This window comes from Gadus morhua, chromosome 10, assembly GCF_902167405.1.
Source record: "Gadus morhua chromosome 10, gadMor3.0, whole genome shotgun sequence".
Lineage (NCBI taxonomy): Eukaryota > Metazoa > Chordata > Actinopteri > Gadiformes > Gadidae > Gadus > Gadus morhua.
In genome coordinates this window covers 7518424-7541224 of record NC_044057.1, presented here as the reverse complement: position 1 = coordinate 7541224, position 22801 = coordinate 7518424, and the positions used below count along the sequence as shown (strand labels likewise).

Genomic DNA, 22801 nt, shown 5'->3' with positions numbered 1-22801 from the left:
GAGCGGAGAACAATAAGTGAGATACACCCTGTGTTCCCATCACAACGACTCAGAGGATTACAACTTAACTAATCCTTTTTGTTAAGGGCAGGTACCATTTTTTTTTTCTATACGTTTTAATTGGGGGGGTTGTTCTGCTGCATAGAATGAATGAATAGGTCCACTGTGTCTGTCTCATTACATAACTCCTGGAGTCAAACCCAGTCTTCCACCAAGCGAGTCCGGATTAAACCCCAGGAACCCGCAGTGGAAAAGACAGACAGTCTGTCAAAGTTGAACTCTAAACAAACTTAAGGCGTTGTTGTTGTCGTCTCAACGGAGGGTTTGTTCACCCCGGCGACTCCCTGGAGTGTGATGGAAACTCGACATTTACGAGTTAGAGAGCGGGCGGAGAAATGGATGTGTAATGGTGTAATGAAACCAAGATAAATCAAATCAACTCTATGATCATGTTGAATTAGGGGATGAATATCCATGAGGTGGATGAAGGATAGTGTGGGTGGTTCAGGGCTCTAGGTGTAGAGCTCTGAAGAAGTGCTGTCGACCAATAGTCAGTCAATTCAAACATGAATTTGAACTGCAAAGAAATAATGAAAACATATTTTGGAATGGGGCAAAAATATAAAAAGCGCTCCCAAGGTTTAGTAGTAGTAGTAATCGCAGTAGTAGTAATCATAGTAGTGATCGTAGTATTAGTAATCGCACGCAAGCCTGAGCCGCTGAGGACAGACAGAACAAGTGGAAACAAATAAAATAAAAATAATGAAACAATATCGGTGTTAGAAAGATGGAGAGTTCCCAACCCAATTCCCATTTCTGATTATTGTTTGAACCTGTGTATTTTCTTTAGTAGGAATATTCTAACGTTATTTTTGTCCAGTTTCGCCAGCCCTGCTGAAGGTGTGTTTACTGCGGCTCGCCCGGTGATGACAGCAGTAGTCTGCAGGTTAGGAGCCGCTCACCAGGGTGTGGTCCAGCCAGCTGGGGCCCCTCCTGACGAGCACACACACTCTACAGCAGACAATGGTAATTGGCGTGCAATCAATGCAGTTAACACATTGTTTGTGTGTGTAAGAGTGTGCGTGGCGGGTGGTGTGGGGAGGGGGAAGAGGGGAGACATGCGTTTCTATTGTTGTTCATTCCACAAAGTGCAACGCTAAGTTCATTACACTGTCACAGACAGACACACACAGATACACAGGCACACACAGGAAGGACATACACAACAATTTAACAACAGCTCTTCCAGAGCAGCCATCTTCTGGTGCCGTTCCAAGGTAACCACCTCACCCCGTCACAACAAGGTAGTCACTCTGACAGAATTCTATTAGAAAGCCATTACTGCATAGCCCCTGCCTTTATTGTTTCCCTCTCTATGTGAAGCAACCCTTAGGGCCTGTTCGTGTACCATCGCACACTGGAGCAGCCATAGCCTGAAGGGCCTGTCGATGAACCACCGCACACTGCAGAGCAACAGAGCAACACAACGTTGGAGGGTTTAGTGTTGGGAAACGCTGTTTACATCATTCTACAGAAGTTACACACAACAAGAAGATGTAGGAGACAGGGGGGGGGGGGGGGGGGCTGCCCTTTAAACAACCTATAAAAACCAAGACGTTAAGTGGTTCCACTTGTACACAACACACACCTGCCTGTAGAGGAGGTGACCTTTAGCACAGAGTCCTCACTCTGGCGTTGGGATCAGACCTTTGTCATCATCAACTGTTGAAATGATAGGCTCACTTTGTGTGAAAATATTAAATTGAGTGTTGAATGCTGAGTCTGACATTTTTTTCTGCACAAAACACAAAAATAACTCAATGTTATGTTTCAAACCATCCTTGGTTTAGGGCAGCAAATTATATGTTTTGTCTCTGAACTACAGTGTTGTAGTTTGTACTCTGTGGGTTGTGTTAGTCTGTGTGTGTTTGAGTTGTTTAAGTGTGTCTGTCTGTCTGTGTGTGTTTGTTTGTCTTTCTCTCGCCCCTTCTCTTTCACAACATTGTTCCGACTTTCCCTTGACAGCTTTTGTTTGCCACCATCCCCGGCATTCCTCCACCCCCCCACCCCCCCACCCACGCACCCGTGGGTGCGTGGGTGCTTTGTCCTCATCCTACATGGCCATCCTCTTCACTCTTTCTCCTTCTCTCTAATCCCCCCTTTGTTTACATGGGACTCCACCGCTAGCACCTGTAGCTCATGGAGGTTATGCAATCGGCCCTGGTCCCGGAGTGGTGTTGACGGTCGGCCGTATCCCGTACACAGCCCTCGGTCAACGGAGGACTCCCCTGTGTGTCCACAGTTCAGGGTCACTGGGATCAGGGCGGACGTCTGCAAACAGAACCCTCTGCTGCCTCTCTCAGGAGCAGCGCGCCGTTTGTTTGGACACATGTCTGATGGAAGTGTAAATGAGCCGTCTGACTCACGGACAGGAAGAGCGTAGAAGAAACTGGATTGCACGCATGAGAGGCAAAGCAGTACTGCTCTGGCAGAACAAAACAAACCAAATAATCCCAATCAATCAATAAAACATAGAGTATCGTTAAGACAAAGTTCACTATAAACTTTTTATTTTTTGTGTGAACGCCAACTCGCCGTTCAAACCGACCGAGAGTCTGTTTGAAGTAGCGTGTGACTCGCTGTTTGGGTTGTTGGTGTGACGATTGATTTCAAAGTTATGCAGTCTTCTGGTTTGTAAGCTTTTATCGCCCAAACAGCGTCATGTCATGGTTTGATGTCTAACGAGTTCCTCCCGTCCCTGCTCCCTGGGGGGTCTCTCAGACGGAACCTAAGAACACGTACATCGCTCACCCCATTTCACCCGTGGTGTGTCACAAGGGAGAATAAACAGGTGTGATGTGGAGGGAGATCTGTGAGCTGGTGAATTGTGGTGGAGTGTTTTGACAGTTCAGTGTTCTTCTCTCTAGTTAAAGTCCCACTATGTTAAAAGCACATACTGGGACAGTGTTATTACGTATGACGACATTTAATACTATAATTACATTTTAAATTAGTAAACCTTTTGTTGGAGCATACTCGTTGGAGTGGGCTGATTTGGGCAATGCATGTAGAGGTTTGAAAATTAGTTTAATTAAGCAAGTTCAGAAGAACTGTACGGTTTCTTAAACCTACAAATGTTGACAGATAATTTGAAAAACGAATTTAAATCCCTTGTCAAAATAAAGAAGTAGATGATCATTCTCACAGTAGCCAACCACTCTGCCCGTCCCTTAGCACATCGCTTCCAGTATGCCCCTCTCCCCAGTGCCAACCGTCTAAACTAGGACAACACAGCTTTACCGTTCCTCTTCTTCTGGACAGAGATGTCCCCTCGTTACGGTTAACGAGTACCCTCATTAACGAGCCAACCACTCGTTAACGGGCGCACCGCTTACCCTACTTTCTAAACAAAAAGTCAAATGCAGAATGTTTTCTCAGCATATTGAACTTCCCTTTACTTCAGAAATGTTTGCCAAGTTCAAGCCCATTACCGGAGTCACTATTTTAATTTTTTGCCCCGACACCTCTTTGAAAACCAATATTTGGTTCCATTTGCCGTTTCACACTTTTTCTTTCCATGTTTATTATTTTCCACTTTGCAGCCATTATGACGAACGACACCTGACCCGAAAGCCAAGTGTGGAAACATCCTCATAATAATCCTGTGAAACGTCATTGACACCAGGCTGTTTTCACGTCTCTATACATATCTCTGTATTTGACGTTATCTGGAAACAAACATTTTTCCCTAAGTTAAAATACACCTAACATCACAAATTCAACTCTATCATGTGACCCTGGAAAGGTTTTTTACTTTATGTAGCGATAATCTGACTCAATCAGCCAATGTGTCGAAACGATTGCTTAGCAACTCTTATGTTTATTTAAAGGCAAAAAGAGAACCCTATTTTCTCCCGTGACCTCAGCATGAGGACACAGCCCTCAGCCCCGGCAGCGCTTTCATCACAAGTCTAGCCGAAGAAGAACGGAAATATTTGAAAAATGTATGAACTCCTGCAAGCTTCAGCCGAGTAAGAAACTGTGTTAGATCAACAGAAAAGGATTACAACTGTGCAACTGTGTGTGAGTTTGTGTGTGTGTGTGTGTGTGTGTGTGTGTGTGTGTGTGTGTGTGTGTGTGTGTGTGTGTGTGTCTGTGTGTGTGTGTGTGTGTGTGTGTGTGTGTGTGTGTGTGTTTGTGTGTGTGTTTGCATGTATGCATGTGTGAGTGTGTGTGTGTGTGTGTGTGCTTTCATGTGCGTGTATGCTTTCATGCATATGTGTGTGCGTGCATGTCTGTGTGTTTGCATGCATGTGTGTGTGTGTGTGTGTGTGTGTGTGTGTGTGTGTGTGTGTGTGTGTGTGTGTGTGTGTGTGTGTGTGTGTGTGTGTGTGTGTGTGTGTGCATGTGTTTGTGTGCGTGCGCATAAATGTGTCTTTCTTTCTCACGTATATATGCGTGACATACTCTCAACCTGACATCCAAAGGGCAGAGGATTGTTCCAAAGAAAAGTGTGGACTGTGCACTGTGCATAGAATTGCATTCACATCAACACAAGTTGAAGTACCTGCATGCACGTGTCCATTAGGCCTGTGCACGTGGGCATTGTTGGTGGATGCCTTACGGCATCAAAGAAACTCTGCACAGGGAGGGCACATGCTTGGAATCCAAGTATCGGATCATTAGTTGTAATATTGACCGAGGGACAATTCAGTGAACATTGTCACGTGATCCTGTGTCCATATTTCCCACTCCAGAGGGAGTTTCAGGGACAGAATGTTCCCACTAAGGCGTCTGTTTGTCAGGCAAACATTAGAGCTGGCACGGCCAGGCACCGAGGGTCACAGCAGGGCCAGGGCAAGGTTGCACGTCTACAAGCAGAGACTTAAGAGTTGGGCCTCTTTACTCATGTGCTTGCATGATATGTCTCAGCTTTTTGTGTGTGTGTGTGTGTGTGTGTGTGTGTGTGTGTGTGTGTGTGTGTGTGTGTGTGTGTGTGTGTGTGTGTGTGTGTGTGCGTGCGTGCGTGCGTGCGTGCGTGCGTGCGTGCGTGCGTGCGTGCGTGCGTGCGTGCGTGTGTGTGTGTGTGTGTGCCTGCGTGCGCGTGTATGTGTGTGTGTGCGTGTGTGTGTGTGTGTGTGTGTCCATGCGTGTGCGCGCGCGCGTGTGTGTGTGTGTGTGTGTGTGTTACTAGCAAACTACATTGTTGAGCACACAAAAGAAAATAAAAAGGTTAAACACCTCCAAGTTTTGATTAGCCTTTAATGCTGTTTGCATACATGACACAATCCACTGTCCCCTTGACAGCTCGACCACAACCTCAGAACAAGGACAAGAAAGCCCTTGTTTGCGTTAGGATTTTCTGCGCTACATACCAGAAAACCTGTTCCCCCGGGCCGCATTGAAGGTGTGAGGAAAACCAATCAATAATTCTTCTATGACTTGAAAGGTATCCAGAGTGGCGGGCTGACCTTGTCCCGGAGCGAAATTGTGTTGTGTACTTTGTCCTCTGACTCTACTCACCAGTCCTCGCTGGAACAGGCGCCAGAGTGTGTGTGTACAACCGTTTCTTGACCCTGTTGTTCTCTGTCCTATCGGGGCCACACCCTCGCTATCATAAATAAATGAAGCACAGAATGTTCTTCTGGTGAACTCAGCTGCTCTATGTCACCCGTGTAAAAGGTGTCCATATTAATAGCACCATGAGTGAGGCGTTACATAACGGAGCACATGGGGAAAAACTTTTCCATTGGAAGGGAAATTTACTCAGTAAGCCTGTGTGTGTGTGTTGATGTCTGAGTTTGTATGTGTATGTGTGTTCATAAACATAACCAGTAAGTTATTGGTTTTGAAGCCAACCGTAAAAATTACTGTACATTATAAACTTGAGTTTTACTGTCCTGCAGTACTGTCTTCTCAAGTTCACTATCTTGTTATCATCTCTGAATGATTACAATAGCCCTGAGAGCCACACAGCCGCGGAGCCCACCAGTCGACACGCGATCCAACACGTTAAAATGTAACCAGGCCTTGTTCTGCCAAAGGAATGTTCGAGGAAGAACTAATAGAACACCTAGATTCAGCCTTCTCACCTCGGCCAACTTTAGAACAACAGAAACCATTAGGGATCATATCAATTCCCTACATTCAGGATTACGATTGTATAACGACAAACATTTCATCTGAGGTTCCGGCACCACTGTTGCAGTTTCCTAGAAGGGCTCGGTCGTTTCTACTGTTTCCGATAAACAGAATGCAGCGACTGCGGGTGTTCCCAGAGGCCAGGCCTCTGCTGATGGTCGGGTTCATGAGCAGAACGTCGCTCACAGCTTTATGGGACTGTGGTGTGGTGAGCGTTAATTTGAGGCTGAAGTCACTGGCAAGCCTGCTGCCAAATGAACAAGCCAATTGGCAGTTGTACGTGCACAGTGCATCCTAATCCTCATAAACACACAGCAGCAATCAGCCAAATGACTTTATAGACCCTAATGGGCAGGAGCGTGGGAGTGAAAACTGTTTTAATTGACCCCTGGTAATGGATTCCACTCCCAGCTAAACGTGCTCTATTGTAACACCAACATCAACAGTTGTGTTGGAAGCACACACATACATACTGTACATGCACACACGCACATACACAGACATACACACACACACACACACACACGCACAAACAAGCACACACACACACACACACAAACACACAAACAAACACACACACACAAACGCACACAAGCACACACACACACACGCACACAAACACACACTCACACACACAAACACACACATAAACACATGCACACAAGAATACATGCACAAAGAAACACACGCACATACACACAAACAAACGCACACAGCATACATTAAACGGCCACTATGATGATAGGATATCACCTAAACAGAATGCTCTCAGGCAAAGTATTATAAAGGTAACTAATGAAAACGGAGGCACAGGTGTGTGGGTGGGTGGGTGGGTGTAAGTACTTCTAGGATGGTGTCTGTAACTGATGCTAAAGCACAACTGTGTATTACTTTATATGCAACAGTTACAGTGAGTGTATTCTCAATATCTTATAAGCTTCCCCTTTAGAGCCTAACTGACAGAGTCCCTCTATGGCTCTACAGCACAGCCATTAAAATACATATATTTTCTGCGTTATATTCTAGATATGTTTCAACCATCTGCTCTAAACCGCAGCTAGGCTGGAGGAAGTCAACAAACCCCTGCACATACCCCTGTACATTCCTCACGCACAATACACAAGGCAGTCCGTAAACACAGACATCCCCGGGGAACACACCACCATGACCTTGATAATGCCTGTGTATTCTGCCCCCAACATGCAACCGGAGGTCCCTTGTTGACCATGTTCATGTGTGTTTAATACTCATAAGTGTATGGAAACAGAAGCCATGCTTTGTTGGTAAACATGGTTGCTTCTGATCATTTCATCAGGGATGCCCGTATAAAACATAATTATAGAATGACACATCAGAGTTCCTGCAAAGGTTAATATATGATAGCACCGTGTTCAGGAAGAGATGGCACATTGACCTCAGGTTTACCTCACGCAGCACAAGCACTACAGTGAGACGAGCATTCCCTCGCACACAGCACTGCCTTGTATCTGCTGTTCCTATCACGTTTATGAGGCAAATGTTCTCAACCAGAAATGGAAAGACAAACACAACATTCAAATTCACCCCTGGCATACTTTCATAAAACGTACAAACATCGCCAAATAAAAACCTCCTCAGACTTCAGTGCTAAATGAGTACGTATTGCAGTATTGTAGTACAGCAGACAGCGATGTCTGCCATGTGCAGTGTCCTGCATTTGATCCTTGTGAATATTTGGAAAACATTTACAAATCCAAAAGTCTTTAGACACGAGGCCTTGAGGAACTGCCACGCTGCCCGGTGAGTCACACCCCATCCAACGAAACAACTCACTGAACCCAGAGAACACTCTCTCTGCAGTCGCAGCGCATAGTGTTTACGGAATAAATACACTGAAGAAAGCGCTGGAGAAAGAACACTTTAACGAGAAACAATCACAAAACCCCATTATCAACCCACTCCGACAGCGATCCACAGGGATGGTGTAGGGGGGTGTGGGTGTGTGTGCGTAATGCTGTGTGAGGGGGGGTATCGGGGGGGGGGGGGGTGAGGTGACCCCTCCTCCTCCTCGGAGGCCAGACCTACCTGTGAAAGAAGAGCAGGATGGAGAGCAGTGTCTGGTCGATGTTGCGGTTGCAGATGCCCTCGTTGAGCAAGAAGCAGGGGTCCCGGACCACCGCCTCCAGGGAGTCCTGCCTCATGATGCTCCTCAGCTTGTCCGCGTTGAGGTTCTCGTACACCAGCTGCTCCCGGAGCTGGCGGAAGTGGCTGACGCTGGGGCTGAGGGGGCTGCCGGGTGGCCCTGACCCCGGCGGGCCCCCCCTGGCCCCGGCAGGGGTCCCGGGGTAGTCGCTGCCGCTGGCCAGGTCCAGGCAGCAGCTGCAGCAGTCCAGGCCGACCGGGGAGCGGCAGGCATCCTCGGACATCACCTCCAGGAGCACAGGTGAGGAGATGGATGAAATGGAGGGGGCTGGAGAGAGGGCCCTTACAGCTGTATCGGGGGACAAGGGGAGGGGGGTCTCCTGCTCTCCCGGGGGGCTGGAACAAAGTGGAGGTGGAGGGTGGGATCCTCCCGGGCTGGGCAGGGCAGGCTGAGGGTGTTGAGCGTTCCCCCTCGCGTGTCCACTGGGATGTCAACAGGAGCTCTAAGAGGCACGCTTGGCTCCTGGCTGAGAGCGTGGTCACTCTGCCTCACTCTGCCTCACTCTGCTGCCTCAATCTGCCTCACTCTGCAGCCTCACTCAATTGCCTCACTCTGTCTAAAGCTGCCTGACTCTGCTGTCCTGGCTGCTGTCGGTCTCCCTGAGTTCCCCTGCTTCGGCTCTGCCTTCCCTGTAGCCTTCCGTTCAGGGTTGACACTGCAGCGCTGGTGTGCTGCTCCTGTAGAGAGAGAGAGAGAGAGAGAGAGTGAGAGAGAGAGAGAGAGAGAGAGAGAGAGAGACGCCCCGCACACACCCATAGCGATCCAGCAGGGGTTGTGCTTGAAATCAAAACCCAGAAGCTTTTTTTTTTTTTTTGCTACACTTATTTTTTCTCTTGGCAGTCTAGCGCGCCTGGAGACAGAGGGAGGAGCCTGGAGACAGAGGGAGGAGACAGAGGGAGGCACCTGGAGACAGAGGGAGGAGCCCCACTGGGACCGAGGGGAGGAGCCCCGCTGGGACCGAGGGGAGGAGCCCCGCTGGGACCGAGGGGAGGTGTGAATAGAAACACTAGGAATTGCGGCGGTTGGGGAATCCCTGTGATTTGTAAAAGTAGGCGCGGCTGCAAGGCGCACCTCCTCTGCCGTGGAGTACGGCTCCACTGAGAGGCGGCGAGAACGCGGGGCGGGACCGAGACAGCGCGCGCGAGTTTCGGCCCCGCCCCTGGTTCACGAGGCGACCTCGAGACGAGAGACGCTGGATGCCTTGCACGAGAGCGGGGACGCTGATCCACTATTCTACGCCTCTCAAACAGGCTGACAGCTCAACAAAGGGTTTCGCGGAGAACCCGCGCTTTTCTATCGATAACTTTTCTATCGCGATGATTTGTTGAATAACGAGTTATGTTCTCAATCACCATCGTGGTTTTGAAATCAAATTAGGGAAAGCCCTTCTACGAATTGCCGCAAATGCACGGATTACCGGCAATATTGTCACACCATTTGTTATAAATAGGCCTAGGACTTTAAGCTATACAAAGGCCTACATTAATGTATTAAGCCTATTATCTGGGTAGGCTACTAATATCTAAGTCAATTAATCAAGCCGACAAAGTGGTTTACATGTTTGTGTTGTGGTAAAGCCTTAAGCTACACCTTGGCAGCAGGTGAGGACCGCTGTCAGGTGAGCTGATGCACCCTTCGGCTGCGCAATGGACTTTGTTCTTGTCGGAGGGAAGAGAATGGTAATTGAGCAAGTAATTACAGACTATTTCCCCTAACCATAAGCAATTCTGATGAGGTGATAAACAGACCTGTGTGTATAGAAGAAGCATTTCAGGTGTGTGTGCGTGCGTGTGTGTGTGTGTGTGTGTGTGTGTGTGTGTGTGTGTGTGTGTGTGTGTGTGTGTGTGTGTGTGTGTGTGTGTGTGTGTGTGTGTGTGTGTGTGTGTGTGTGTGTGTGTGTGTGTGTGTGTGTGTGTGTGTGTGTGTGTGTGTGTTTGTGAGAGAGAGAGAGAGAGAGAGAGAGAGAGAGAGAGAGAGAGAGAGAGAGAGAGAGAGAGAGAGAGAGAGAGAGAGAGAGAGAGAGAGAGAGAGAGAGAGAGAGAGACTTTTGGAAAGGCCACGTCCCAACGACCCTCCCCCCCCCCCCCCCCCCCTTTATCTTGAGGATTTCTCAGGGCCCGAGAGCAAGGCGATGTGTTGACAGCCGCAGACGGCTTCAGGGGCCCTGACCTTGACCGTTGACCAGCGAGGGCATTGCATGCTGTCCGCAGATGGCCACCAAGTGAATAACACAGCAACGAGATCATGATAAATGGCACTGACCGTCTGCAGCGAACCGCTGTGGCCACAGAACGTCACACCCCACGGCACGCGTTGTTTGGGGAGCAACGGGATCAATTAGGCAGTGAGAATGGCAGAATATTGCTTTATTGAGTGTGTAATAATAACCTCAGGCTGTGGTTTGGAGTTGCTGGGTCATTCTGGGTGTATTGCAAAGCGTGACATGTTCGTGCCAATGCTGCCCTCTAGTGGTCGCCTGGGGTTGGAATACAGGAAACAGGCAGAAGTAGATCATTAGAACCTTCAAAAGCATTTGGATTAATACTTTGAGCTGTGATTGTCACTAGGTCAAAACATTGGTTTACAAAACACAGGTATCAAAAAACGTTTTAAATGTATTCATCTAATGGAATATTGTATATGGACTTGGAAAACAAAACGTTTTTGGTTATGTTCCATCATTGCAATGCTTAATTACATATTATTGGGATGACAAAATAAAATTAAGTGCGATGTGATGAGGGTGAATTATCAAAGTCTTCATGTTTACATTTTGACTGTGTGAGTCATATCTAAAATCAATCCGGAAATGGGTTTACATATTGAACAATATAATTGCAGTGAATGATATTGTTGATCATAGTGTGTATTGATTATAGTGTTTGAACAGCTATAATGCTTTTAAAAATATTTGATATATATTTCTGATGGATTTGTGTTTCCACTGGCTTCACACTCACTCACTTGGAATGACATGTCCTGGATGTCCATGAATCCAGCCTTATAGTATAGAGTGAGAGTGTTAGTGTTGTAGCAGTAGGACTCACTTCTTCATCAAGTCACCAGCTACAGGTGCACCCATAACGTTAGCACTAGCAAGTAATCAGAACCAGAATTATTCATTAATTATTAATTTATTTGACTATAGTATTATATTTTATTTTTTAATCTAAACATATATATATATATATATATATATATATATATATATATATATATATATATATATATATATATATATATATATAGATATATATAGATATATATATATATATATATATTAATGTCTGTGAAATTATCCTGCATTGTTGTTTGGTATTTGGTGAATTAAACATCTTGAATCTAGAATCAGTCCCCCTTGTAACTATCATGTCTTTTCTTCTGTGTTTCCTGGGCAGATCCACCATCTGGCTGGACTGTGATCCCCCCAAGAGGTTAAGCAATCTTAACTCGGCCCTTGGAGCTCCTGGGCCAGTAGGTTGGAGTGTTGTTTGTTGTTTCTAAATGACCAAAGGAGTTGCTAGTATTGTTTGTGCGTGTGTGTGTGTGTGTGTGTGTGTGTGTGTGTGTGTGTGTGTGTGTGTGTGTGTGTGTGTGTGTGTGTGTGTGTGTGTGTGTGTGTGTGTGTGTGTGTGTGTGTGTGTGTGTGTGCGTGCGTAAGTGTGTGCATGTGCTATACTTGTCCTTGACCTGGTTGACAAAAAAAATAACTTTAGGGACAATTCCTTTTGTTATAGTTTTAGTTTGGTGTAATTTTAGTTCTTCTGTGGATCAAGCAGGCGATCAACTGCATTTGATTTGACCTTTACCAAAGCTAATAGTTTAGCTTTTCTTAAGAAAAGCAATATTGGATAGGGCATTGGATCATTGGATAATGGAACTCGGACAACAACGCACAACTTATGTAAAAACTCAACTCTTCAACTTTATAAAAGTTAGCACTTAGACTAGGTAAATGTTTGCAGAAATCATCAAGAGAAGTGAGCATACTTGTCATGGTCCGCCCCTGGTTTTCCCATTCACCTGCCTGCCACCCTGATCTCCTCTAATTAGCTCAACCACCTTCGCCTGTGCTCCCTCTATATAAATCCTCTCTCTCCCCTCAGTCTCTGCCAGATCGTCTCTTGTTACTCACAGAGCTTTCCCGCAACTCCTGAACTGTTTCTACAACGCTGATCCTGCCTGTTTCCGAACCCTCGTCTGTCTGACCACCCGCCTGTTGTCGAGTCCCTGCCGGCCTGTCTGCTTCCCTGTTTCCTGCTCCTCGGCTGCCTGTCTGCCCTCCCTTGCTGACCCCTCGCCTGCTGACCCCCCGATGATTCCCTGCCCACCTGTCGGTGACTTACTGTCTGCTCTCTGCCTGCCCGATCCTGTACCGGATTAAATCCTTGAAACTGTCCTCAACTGTTGTCTGTCCCTGCACTTGGGTTCTGCCTAACCCCCCCCCCCCCATTACAAAACTAAATCAATGTGAGGTGGCACTAAAGCTGGTGAAAGAGCTAAGGCTTCTGGGAAGTTGTGAAGGACATGGAATATTAACTATGACATCTCATAGAAGAATTCGGATTGAGGCTGGTTAACCGATAAGAAGAGCCCTAAATTACTTAAAATGTCTTACTTGAGCCAAAATACACAGAACATCTTGATATTGTCACACAATTTCAACTCTTTCATCTTTTACAGGAATTTGGGTTCAGAGAGAGAGATCCTATGAATCAGAATATGGTTTTTGGATTATGAGTTATAAATGGCTGTTGCTTGGGGCCAACAGCCTTCCACCCCATGACTCTGATCCCATCTGTTACAGATGGCTCACTGGCTAGAGAGAAAAAGAGAGAGAGGAAGATGATTGGCTATCATTGGTCATCACCACGTGTTAATGTGTCCACTGAGGAAGTAAGGTTTTGTTTGGTGAGCGTGTGATGAGAAGAAGATAAAAAGGAGGATTGTTCAGCAGACGAAAAAACAAATAAAACATGAAGTCTTACTGTTTCAGACAACAGGGAACCCCTCATCTTCTCTGTAGGAAAATACCAGGGTTTTCCACAGAGGCACAAGTAATCATTTGCCTATGTATTGATTGGGGTCCATATAATAAATCATTCCGCTTATACTAAGGGTAGAATACTAGGATAGAATATAAGGGGTTGGCTTTGTTCAGGAGGTAGAGCGATTGGGATGGTAACTAGTAGAAGGTTGCTAGTTTGATCCCCGGCTCCTTCTAGCTGAGTGTCGAGGTGTCCCTGAGCAATACGCCTCAGCCTGACTGCTCCCAATTAGCTTATTGGCGCCCTTGCCTCCGCCGTCGGTATGTGATTGTGTGTATAAACTGTAATATCTCATATTTCAATATGGAAAGGAAAGATAAAGTTAACAAAAGATAATAATTTCACTAGAGAGCAAATACCACCAATGGATTCATTTAACATTCATGTTTTTCTTTCTTCCAAAGTAAGAGACACAAGCATAGATTTAGACTAATTTGTTGTCCCTTTGTGTCCAAAGGCTAACAGATCAACATACACTGAAAGATAATTTAATCGGTTGAATCTGAAATGATAAGATAGCATTTTTGCTCTCTTAAAAAGAGTTTGACCCATTCGATTAGACCACTCCAATAATGTTATGATGGAAACATACAGTTATAAACCATTCATACCATCCATCATACCTGAAGGACCTCATCATTTCACGGCCCTCCGGTCTTCGGGAGAAAAAAGTCGTCTGGACAGAGAGCATTTGCCTATCGAGCGCCCTATCTATGGAATAGCTTGCACCTGTAATCAGGAAAACTGATTCTGTCGACCTATTCAAAGCCAAGCTAAAAACGCACCTCTACAGCCTTTCATTTGGAACATAGGGGTGGGGAAAACGATACTGAGGCGATGTAAATATCGATTGCTCTTGCTTTGTTCTTGCTGTTGTTTGTGCAGTTACTAAATTAGTAGCAGTCTACTATGTACTTTTTCCCTTCTAATTCATTATTCTGTCTGTTCCATCATCTTGCGGTGACTGCAAATGGATGCCTAGTTCTCTCCTTATGGTTAACTGGCCAGCACCCCATCATCAATATAATATGTTTTGCCTGTATGTATGCCAAATATGGCACCCATTGCACTCCTGACCGTCCCTGGAAGGAGGGAACCCCACCCTTCTCTAGACTTATTGCTTGCTGATTAAGGGAGCTTTTGCCCTTGTGGGGGCTTCGGTCAGGGGAGTGTCATAACTCCCCTGTTATGAGACTGTAATGGTGATTAAGGACTCTACAAATACAATTTAATTTTATTCATTTAATCAATCCTGAATAGATTTTCACGTGGTTAGGTATTGATCTCGACATACTGTCCATAATGGCAGCAGAGAGAAAGGCAATGAAACATCCACTCTGTACATCCACTCTTGCCAATACCTATTTATCATGTTTATTCTGTCTCTAGATTATCCATCTCCTAGATCTTATGCAAATGACCTGCCACATTTGCAGAAGGATGATTAAAAGTGTTGATTGATTCTCCCTTTATTATATCTGGGGAAATGCTCTTGTTTGGCAACACAAGGCGAGTTTGTGACTTGACTGCTCTCATATGGATTCCTGTCGCCCTCACAACTCATACTGTTCCCCTTGTATTGACAACCATCACGTTGTATTTGCACACACACCATTGTGTCATGTAACATTGTAATTAGGTAAGGAATTAGACCATTGACTAATGAGGGGTTAATCTCATGGTGTGAATTAAATCTTCAATTGGCAATTGCCAGACACCTGTGACATTGAGTATTATACAGTACATCAGACTACGGATAGCTTGGTTATTCACTCATAGAAAAGAAAATCCGGATTCACAGCAGAAGTTTCCAATCATTCGGATCATTCCAATCACAGGAGCAAATGTGATTCCAAACATTTGAAGGGTTGCAGGTAGGTCACAAACACACACACTCTCACACATTCGTCAGTTGTCTCTCTCCGTCTCTCATGCGATTACATGACACTCAAGATAATCAAATGTGTCACTATGTCACTGTGCTTCTCTCTCTCCCTCTCTCTCTCTCTCTCTCTCTCTCTCTCTCTCTCTCTCTCTCTCTCTCTCTCTCTCTCTCTCTCTCTCTCTCTCTCTCTCTCTGACACACACACACAAACACACATACACACACACACACACACACTCAAATACACCTTCCACAAATCCCTTCTGTCGCTCTAGTACCCTGATTAACAATTTTGTTCTGCTGAAACAGAGACGAGCCCCAGCAGTCACGTGACATGTGGGACGGGAGTATCGAGGTGGAACTTCACCTAATGGAAACTAGAGGGCGCCGAATACAAGCAGCAGAGACTTCAAAGGAAGACATCGTGGTGAGGAAGGTGAAGGGAAGTCACTGTGTCTGTGTGTGTGTGTGTGTGTGTGTGTGTGTGTGTGTGTGTGTGTGTGTGTGTGTGTGTGTGTGTGTGTGTGTGTGTGTGTGTGTGTGTGTGTGTGTGTGTGTGTGTGTGTGTGTGTCCGTGCGTGTGCGTGTGTGTGTGTGTGTGTGTGTGTGTGTGTGTGTGTGTGTGTGCGCGTGTGTGTGTGTGCGTGAGTGAGTGAGTAAGTGAGAGAACAGGCCCATACATGCATTTGTGGTATAGGTATTATATTTGGTTCATTACCCTGACTAAACCATTACAGTGTTTGGCCAATATAATATTGCACTCACTATAAGTAGTCATATGAAGAGTAATCCCTGCACTGAGTGCCCCACCTGGGCAGCCCCTTCCACACGTTGCGACATTCTATCCTTCGCTTCAGGCGTCGATTGGCCACGACATTGGGGGCCAGACACAAACTCAAATCCTCTCATCGGTGGGCGAGATATGGCAGCTCATCATAAGCTTCTCTCACCCTCTGAGGATTAAATTGGCCATCCCTGCCATCTTTAAGAAGTGCTTGCCCTCCAGCGATTGCTGTGGACAGAGAGGAAGTCAAAGTAAAGCCTTAAGTCCTTCCAGGAGATGTGCCACCACCAGGACATACTGTACCCCATACCAATGGGGAGTATCAGCAGGCCGCTGGGAAAAATAAATAGGGTCCAGAAAGCTAAGCCAGAGCAGTAATTACCTTTTGTGAGGAAACCTTGAGGTCTGCATTCTGTTCTCTGGTGCTGCCTCGCTCTCCTCTCCAACGCTGAGCCCTGAGACTCCCGTACAATGCGCTCATCACCTCCCGCTCTCCGGCAGCTAGCTTAAACCCCAAAACTTTTTCCCTGATTTTATTCTATGGCACGGATACTACTTCTGTACCCGTCTTGCAATGTTTCCATAACCCACCTCCCACCACCACTGTCTCACTCCCACCCCTGTCTGTCTGTCTCACTCCCACCCCTGTCTGTCTGTCTCACTCCCACCCCTGTCTGTCTCACTTCCACCCCTGTCTGTCTCAATCCCACCACGGTTTGTCTCACTCCCACCATGGTATGTCTCACTCCCACCAGGGTCTGTCTCACTCCCATCACCACTATCTCACTCCCACCCCTGTCTGTCTCACTCCCACCCCTGTCTGTCTCACTCCTACCCCTGTCTGTCTCACTCCCACCCTGGCGCTCCCTTACTCCCGACGGAGGATCAGCCTCAGTAGGACCACCTGCCAATGTGCCGCTCCGTGTCAAGGAAACACTGGTCACTGCAAAGGACAAAGTCTGGGCCCAGAGTCTACCACAAATCAGACTTGTGGAGAGCGCAGCAGTAAACCAAAGTTGCGTTGTCATCTTGAAGTAAAAAAGCTGTTAAGCTTTAAGTTCTTCGTGGAACCGGAGTGCGGAAGGAAGGAACGCCAACAGTGGAAAGAGGCAGCTTCTCTGGCCGGTTCTACATTATTCTCATGGAAAGACCTGAAGTGGAGCTGCATTGTTTTGCTATTTTTCAGTTTCTGGAAGGAGTGCACACGCTTTGATGGTAGCTTCTGACACACTTCTTACTTTTGAGGGGGGAAGGGTCCTTTTTTTTTTCTCTGTAACAAAAAGCCTAGGAGACCATCACACTGAGGGCTGCGTTAAGTTGGTTTAAGCAGCAGCAACGAGGAGGCTGTTGAAATATTCAAAACGACACAGGGATTTTCAGAAGCTGTCAATGATCCATAATCTCTCGCTGGATGGGATGAATGGGAACTCAAAATGTTATATTCAGGGCACGTGCATAAATAACATACATATTTAAACAGTTTTACAACAGAACCATTAACAGGGAATGCTTTTTTTTCGGTCTCCCAGCAAATGTCAAACGTCAGCGAGCATGAAAGTCATTAAATGTAACGAGTTATGAATCACTGGTCCCAAAAATGCTGCGTTCCAAGTGTGGCTACGGTGATTCTGCTGCTTCTGTTCTCTCCTCACAGACTTGATCTCACCACAGCTTTGGTCTCTAGCCTTAGGAGGAGCTTCAAACAGAATGCCGCACTCCGGCAGATTGACTTCCGATGAAGACGCTCTGGGGGCAGCATCTCACTCTAGCTTATGTTACAGGACAGCCACCATCTTCCTTCTGGGAAGCAGGAAGTAGGCTGTGACCTCGTTCGTGGGCTGGGTTTATAACGCAGTGTTTGATGATGACAAGGGGGAAGCGTCCTTTTGTGAGCCAGCCCAGCCTTTGTTTGTTCTGATTCCTTTTGAGGATTTAGCAAAAAATATTTGTGTTATATTTGGTGGCCAGCCACAAATTGCAACACATCTTGTAACAGAGGTCTGGACTAATCTGGTGCTGATCCGTCTGCCAGGGCTGATATGAAAGCACCTATCCCGGTGGAGCGTGCTCACTGCCAGACATGCACAGCTCACAATGCATCCCCCGTTATTCAACAGGCCCATTTTTCTGTGAAGAATGGTCCACTTAATCAGGGTCCAAATGGTTGTGATAGCATAATTCATGCATCATATTGAGCTGAGTACTAAATCTGTGTGTGTGCGTGTGCATGTGTGTGTGTGCGTGTTTATGTGTGTGTTAGCGATTGTCCTTGCTCACTGGAACTTAACATTTCTCGCTCAAGAAAGAGGGAAATGGTAATCAGGAATTCCATAAAGTATTGATTATCTAGGGAGCCAAAGGGATGAAACGACTGTTGCTAAAAGCATGCAGTGAATCATCTGCCATCTTTTTAAGTCTTTAATCTCACAAAGTTCCACGGTAAATAGCCTATCTGGAGTTGTATCCCATCTTATAAAATTCCTCCTTCCCTTTCCCAAGGAGATACAGTTGCACGTTCATATGATGAAGAGTTTGCATTCAATTTGACACTCAATAAGCACACTGAAGCACAAAATTATTATTATATTAAGACAGTAAATGAACATAACAGCAAGTAAGGCAGAATGTCTTGTTGTAATTATGACTTTAATCATGTTTTGACAAAGAAATTCAAAAGGGTGTACAGCAGATATGTACTTTAATGTGCCTCCAAAAGAAGATGATCTAGCAACAACATATTGAAACACGTCTTGGGCAGATAGGGTTTAGACATCTTGCTCAAGGTTGCCTACAAATAGGGATGTGGATGCTGATGATACATTTGTATTATTTCAGAAATAGGCTACACATCACAAGCAAAGTGGCATGATGATATCACTGCACAAATATTGCTTTTCATCTATTTAGAAGAAATATACCAGCTCCTGTGAAGTTTCCAAACGCTGGAAGTGACTAAATGTCATGAAACCGACCTTGCATGTTGAACCTTCTCTATCATTCCCCTGATGTAGGGTTGACGCTCAGGGGTGTGTGTCCAGTATAAATCATAAATACAGGGATTTATATTCAATGGCGGCCAATGTATTTTTCTTTTTGCATTTTGTATTGTAGCTTTTTGCTATCATTTTCCATTCAAGAACAGTATAATGGCGGTTTGTTGCGAGAATGGACGCTCCCTATTTGAATTCATTTCAGTATATAGATTTTTTTTTTCTTTTCAGCTTCAAGAGGAATTTGGCGGGCACAATTATACCCTATTTGGAAAAGAAAAGGAGAGAGGAAGATAAGGGAGGAGGTTGAATGTTTAATAGAATATCCAACCATTTTCTATATACCTATATTAATTAAATAGAAGGTTTTCCATTGAAACAAGCCAGAAGGGTCAGGAAGATCCCAGCAAGGTTTACTGATAGAGAGAGAGGGTGAGCAGCTGGACAGCAGGCTGGAAGGTGAGCACCAGATCTGAGAATGAGAGGTTGAAAATCGAATTGGATTACATGAACTAGCATTGTATTGCTTTCTAGGCAGTCAAAGAAAAAGAGCAGCCGTTGGTATGACCCTGAGTGGGTTCAAACCATTGACTGGCTGCACCACATAGACCTACAAGGTAGCCCATCGCTTAGAGGCTAGGTGCTGTCAACACACTCACGGGAATGCTGCAGTCCACAGGTAGGCAGTGGCACAGAAGAGTAGTTTAGAGAAGGTAATAATGACTTGATTGACATTGTGCAGCGATTGAATATGAGGTCTGCAACAATAATGTTATTTCATCTAAGAAGATCATTTGAGGAAGCCGTTGCTCCCCAGATAGACATTGAGCAAAGCACTGGAGGGTTGTTTAAAGCTAATGTACGAGTGCTTAAAACCAAAGCCCAACAGAACCGGTTATGAGCCACTCCTTCAGCACTGCACGAGGCAGGGTTGCATTTTTTTGACTGAAAGTAGGACGGTAACATTAAAATAGTAAAATACCATGATAAAATATATATTTTTAAAAAGTTATTAAGAATAATAATTATGATTAACTTCAAGGCTGGCTCCAGCGCCACCTCAACCAGCAGTGACATCCCAGATGAGATGCTGGACCTAATTTGCAAGATGTCCAATTCCCCAGCCTGGGGCATAATGGTTAAAGACGACAGACATCTACATCACCATCAAGAGTTGGGCCTCGTCACGAGGCACGTGAAATGTTCAAATATGACCACCATCTACACATGGTGCAGATGGAAACCAATTCTGACAATAGTGCTACTTTGTTTTTCTCCGACTGCCTATGTCCAGATCAGACCAGAACTGGGGTGGTCAGGATGAAGGTTTGGAACGTCTGCAAAGTACAGGCTAGAGACACAGCGACCCTAACAAGTTCAAGATCAAGATATTTTATAAGTCAAACGCACAACAAAACAGGAAAAGCAGTCCTAGCTGGCAATGAAAGTTTTGTATTTCAAGCTCTCCTTAACAATGCAAAAAATGCATTTCTAGGCAACTAGGGAGACCAAAGGGGTACCCTATCTGCCACAGGATGGGAGGACCTGGGGACCAATCGTCTAGTTCTACCAGCAACAGCAATGAGGGAGGAGGTGATAAAGGTTTTTTAACTCACACAATGAAAGCTGCAGGTTCCATTAACTGTCATAGTGTGTGATACATATCTTTATTACGTAACAAAGCAACTTTACATGCAGGTGTCAATTTTTCTTATCAGGACGGTAATCAGACAAGGTGGAAAAGTAGCAAGGAGGTAACAACATACTGTGTGATGGATCCTAGTACCAGCTCACAGGATCTCACGTAAACTAACAGTAGCAGCTCACAATGAATCATTGGCATTATCAATAACATGAAGCAACTATAAAAAACATAAACTGCCAAATGTTTAGCTAATACCAGTCCCCAAAACAACATTAATATCATCAGGTCTACTTTATATACCAGAGATGTTGTGCTGTGCAGCTGCTATGGATGGGGCTCCGACGGCAACGCATTGGGAAATGGATGGATGGCCCCCTCTGCAATTAACTTGGCAAGCCAATAAATGGCATTGTAACAAGAGGCAGATATACGATTGGCCCATAAGGCCCTTAAAGTCAATCATCCTGATCAATCTAGTTCTGAGAACGCTTAGAGAGAAAATCGCACAGGCGCAGGTCGATTTTTGAGAGAATGCAGAGAGTCAGAGAGACGTGCCAATCGCGTCATTTCGATTACTCAGTTCCACAAAAGAGCAGCATACACCATAACACATACGATGAATCCAGAAACAGAAATGCAAATGCCTCAGCATAACAGGATTAAGTGTTGTTCGGTAAGTATTTTTCCAATTTTCCAACTAGCAGCCTATCTTCTGTTTTTGTTGCACAACGTTTGAGTCGTATTCAGATTTCAAGTTGCTAGAATCCATACCATACCATGATTAAAAATTATATTAGTAGATCAATTATAAAGTAATAACATGCACAGATAAAGAACTATTGGTTCTCTCTTTACCACGCACATGCATAGCGACACGTCAACCCGACACAGAACCATAAAGGTTCACAACTACATTGAAGCGACTGCGTGGTCATTGAGTTGCGTGAATGTGGTAACATAATCATCCCTTAATGGTTCTGCGTCGGGTTTAAGTGGCCCTGATCGGTTTGGAGAGGAAGGAAAGGGGCCTTCGATGACAGCCTGGGAAATTAGAGCCAACATAGATCGATGACAAATAGAAGGGAAATGTTAGTAATTGACCACACACATGCAGTGAGTGACTTCAGATGCATGTCATTAAAGAACAGTAAGGGTTAGGAATCATGTTTCTACAGCTAAGCTACAGACATTGGGAATCGAACCAAGTACCATTTGAATGTGGGTCGAACAGCCCTGGTCATTCATGCAATAAGACATTCATTCATGCAATTCGTGAAGTGAAAAGTTTAAGAATAGTTTTTGTGAATAATAATTTGCACGGTAAAAGTGATGATGCTTCAGTTTTTTACATGTGGTGTTGTTGATGATGTTGTCACTCACCTCCACATTCCTGTGGGGAGTGCGGAGCATTGACCACAAAGAGAAAATGGCAAGGCAGTTCCAGGGGGGGTATGGAAATAACTTAAATCTGTAGAAAGAGTTCCTCTGCAACAGTTGTTGGCTGTTAATTAATTCCCAGTAGTGGTTGCATGCAGAGGGCCTTCTCCTCATACACACACACACGCACGCAGCCACACACACACTTACATGCAGGCACACACAAACACAACCCTCACACAATAGCTGGCAACGCCATTTAGCAGGGAACCTTGACAACGAGAGCTTTTTTTTCTACTACAGAGCATCCCAAGTGTTTATAATGGTAACAATGATTTTTAGATTCATAATTTGTTGGGCAGGAAGTGTGGTGGGGGCTGAGGCAGTGGCATTTTTTAATTGGGTAACGTCTACTCTCGTAACTTCTATTATTCTGGCCTCCAAAGACTTATTGCAGATGTGATGCGTCTGCTGTGATTTTCTACTGAGCAAAGTGACCTGATTTCCATTTAGGTCACAATAAGTTCATATTAATTTGGTTGTTCATACAAGCAGTTTGTTAAGTTCAGTCAGGTGAAATATATATATATTTATATTGAAATTGCTCGTTGTGGGGCGGCCTGGTGGCTCGCTGGGTAGAGCGTGTACCATTAAGGCCAAGTCCCTACTGCAGCGGCCTGGTATCCATTCCTGGCCGTGGTCCTTTGCTGCATGTCCTCCTCCTCTCTCTCACATAGCTTACTGTCTAT

At 45.4% G+C, this 22801-nt stretch overlaps 1 protein-coding gene and 1 long non-coding RNA gene across 2 annotated transcripts in view; one reads left to right on the top strand and one right to left on the bottom strand.

Annotated features, from left to right (window-relative positions):
• The window catches only part of tsc22d3 (TSC22 domain family, member 3), a 36116-nt gene extending 27069 nt beyond the window's left edge, over nt 1–9047 (bottom strand). Inside the window, exon 1 of the mRNA XM_030367530.1 lies at nt 8206–9047. Coding sequence (XP_030223390.1) covers nt 8206–8546 — 341 coding nt within the window. The 5' untranslated portion in view covers nt 8547–9047. The remainder of the gene's footprint in view (nt 1–8205) is intronic.
• Nucleotides 8428–12720, top strand: LOC115551920 (uncharacterized). Its single transcript, XR_003978254.1, has 4 exons — nt 8428–8563; nt 9164–9314; nt 11722–11797; nt 12430–12720. It is a non-coding gene; the product is annotated as an uncharacterized LOC115551920 (long non-coding RNA).
• The last annotated feature ends 10081 nt before the right edge of the window (nt 12721–22801 follow it).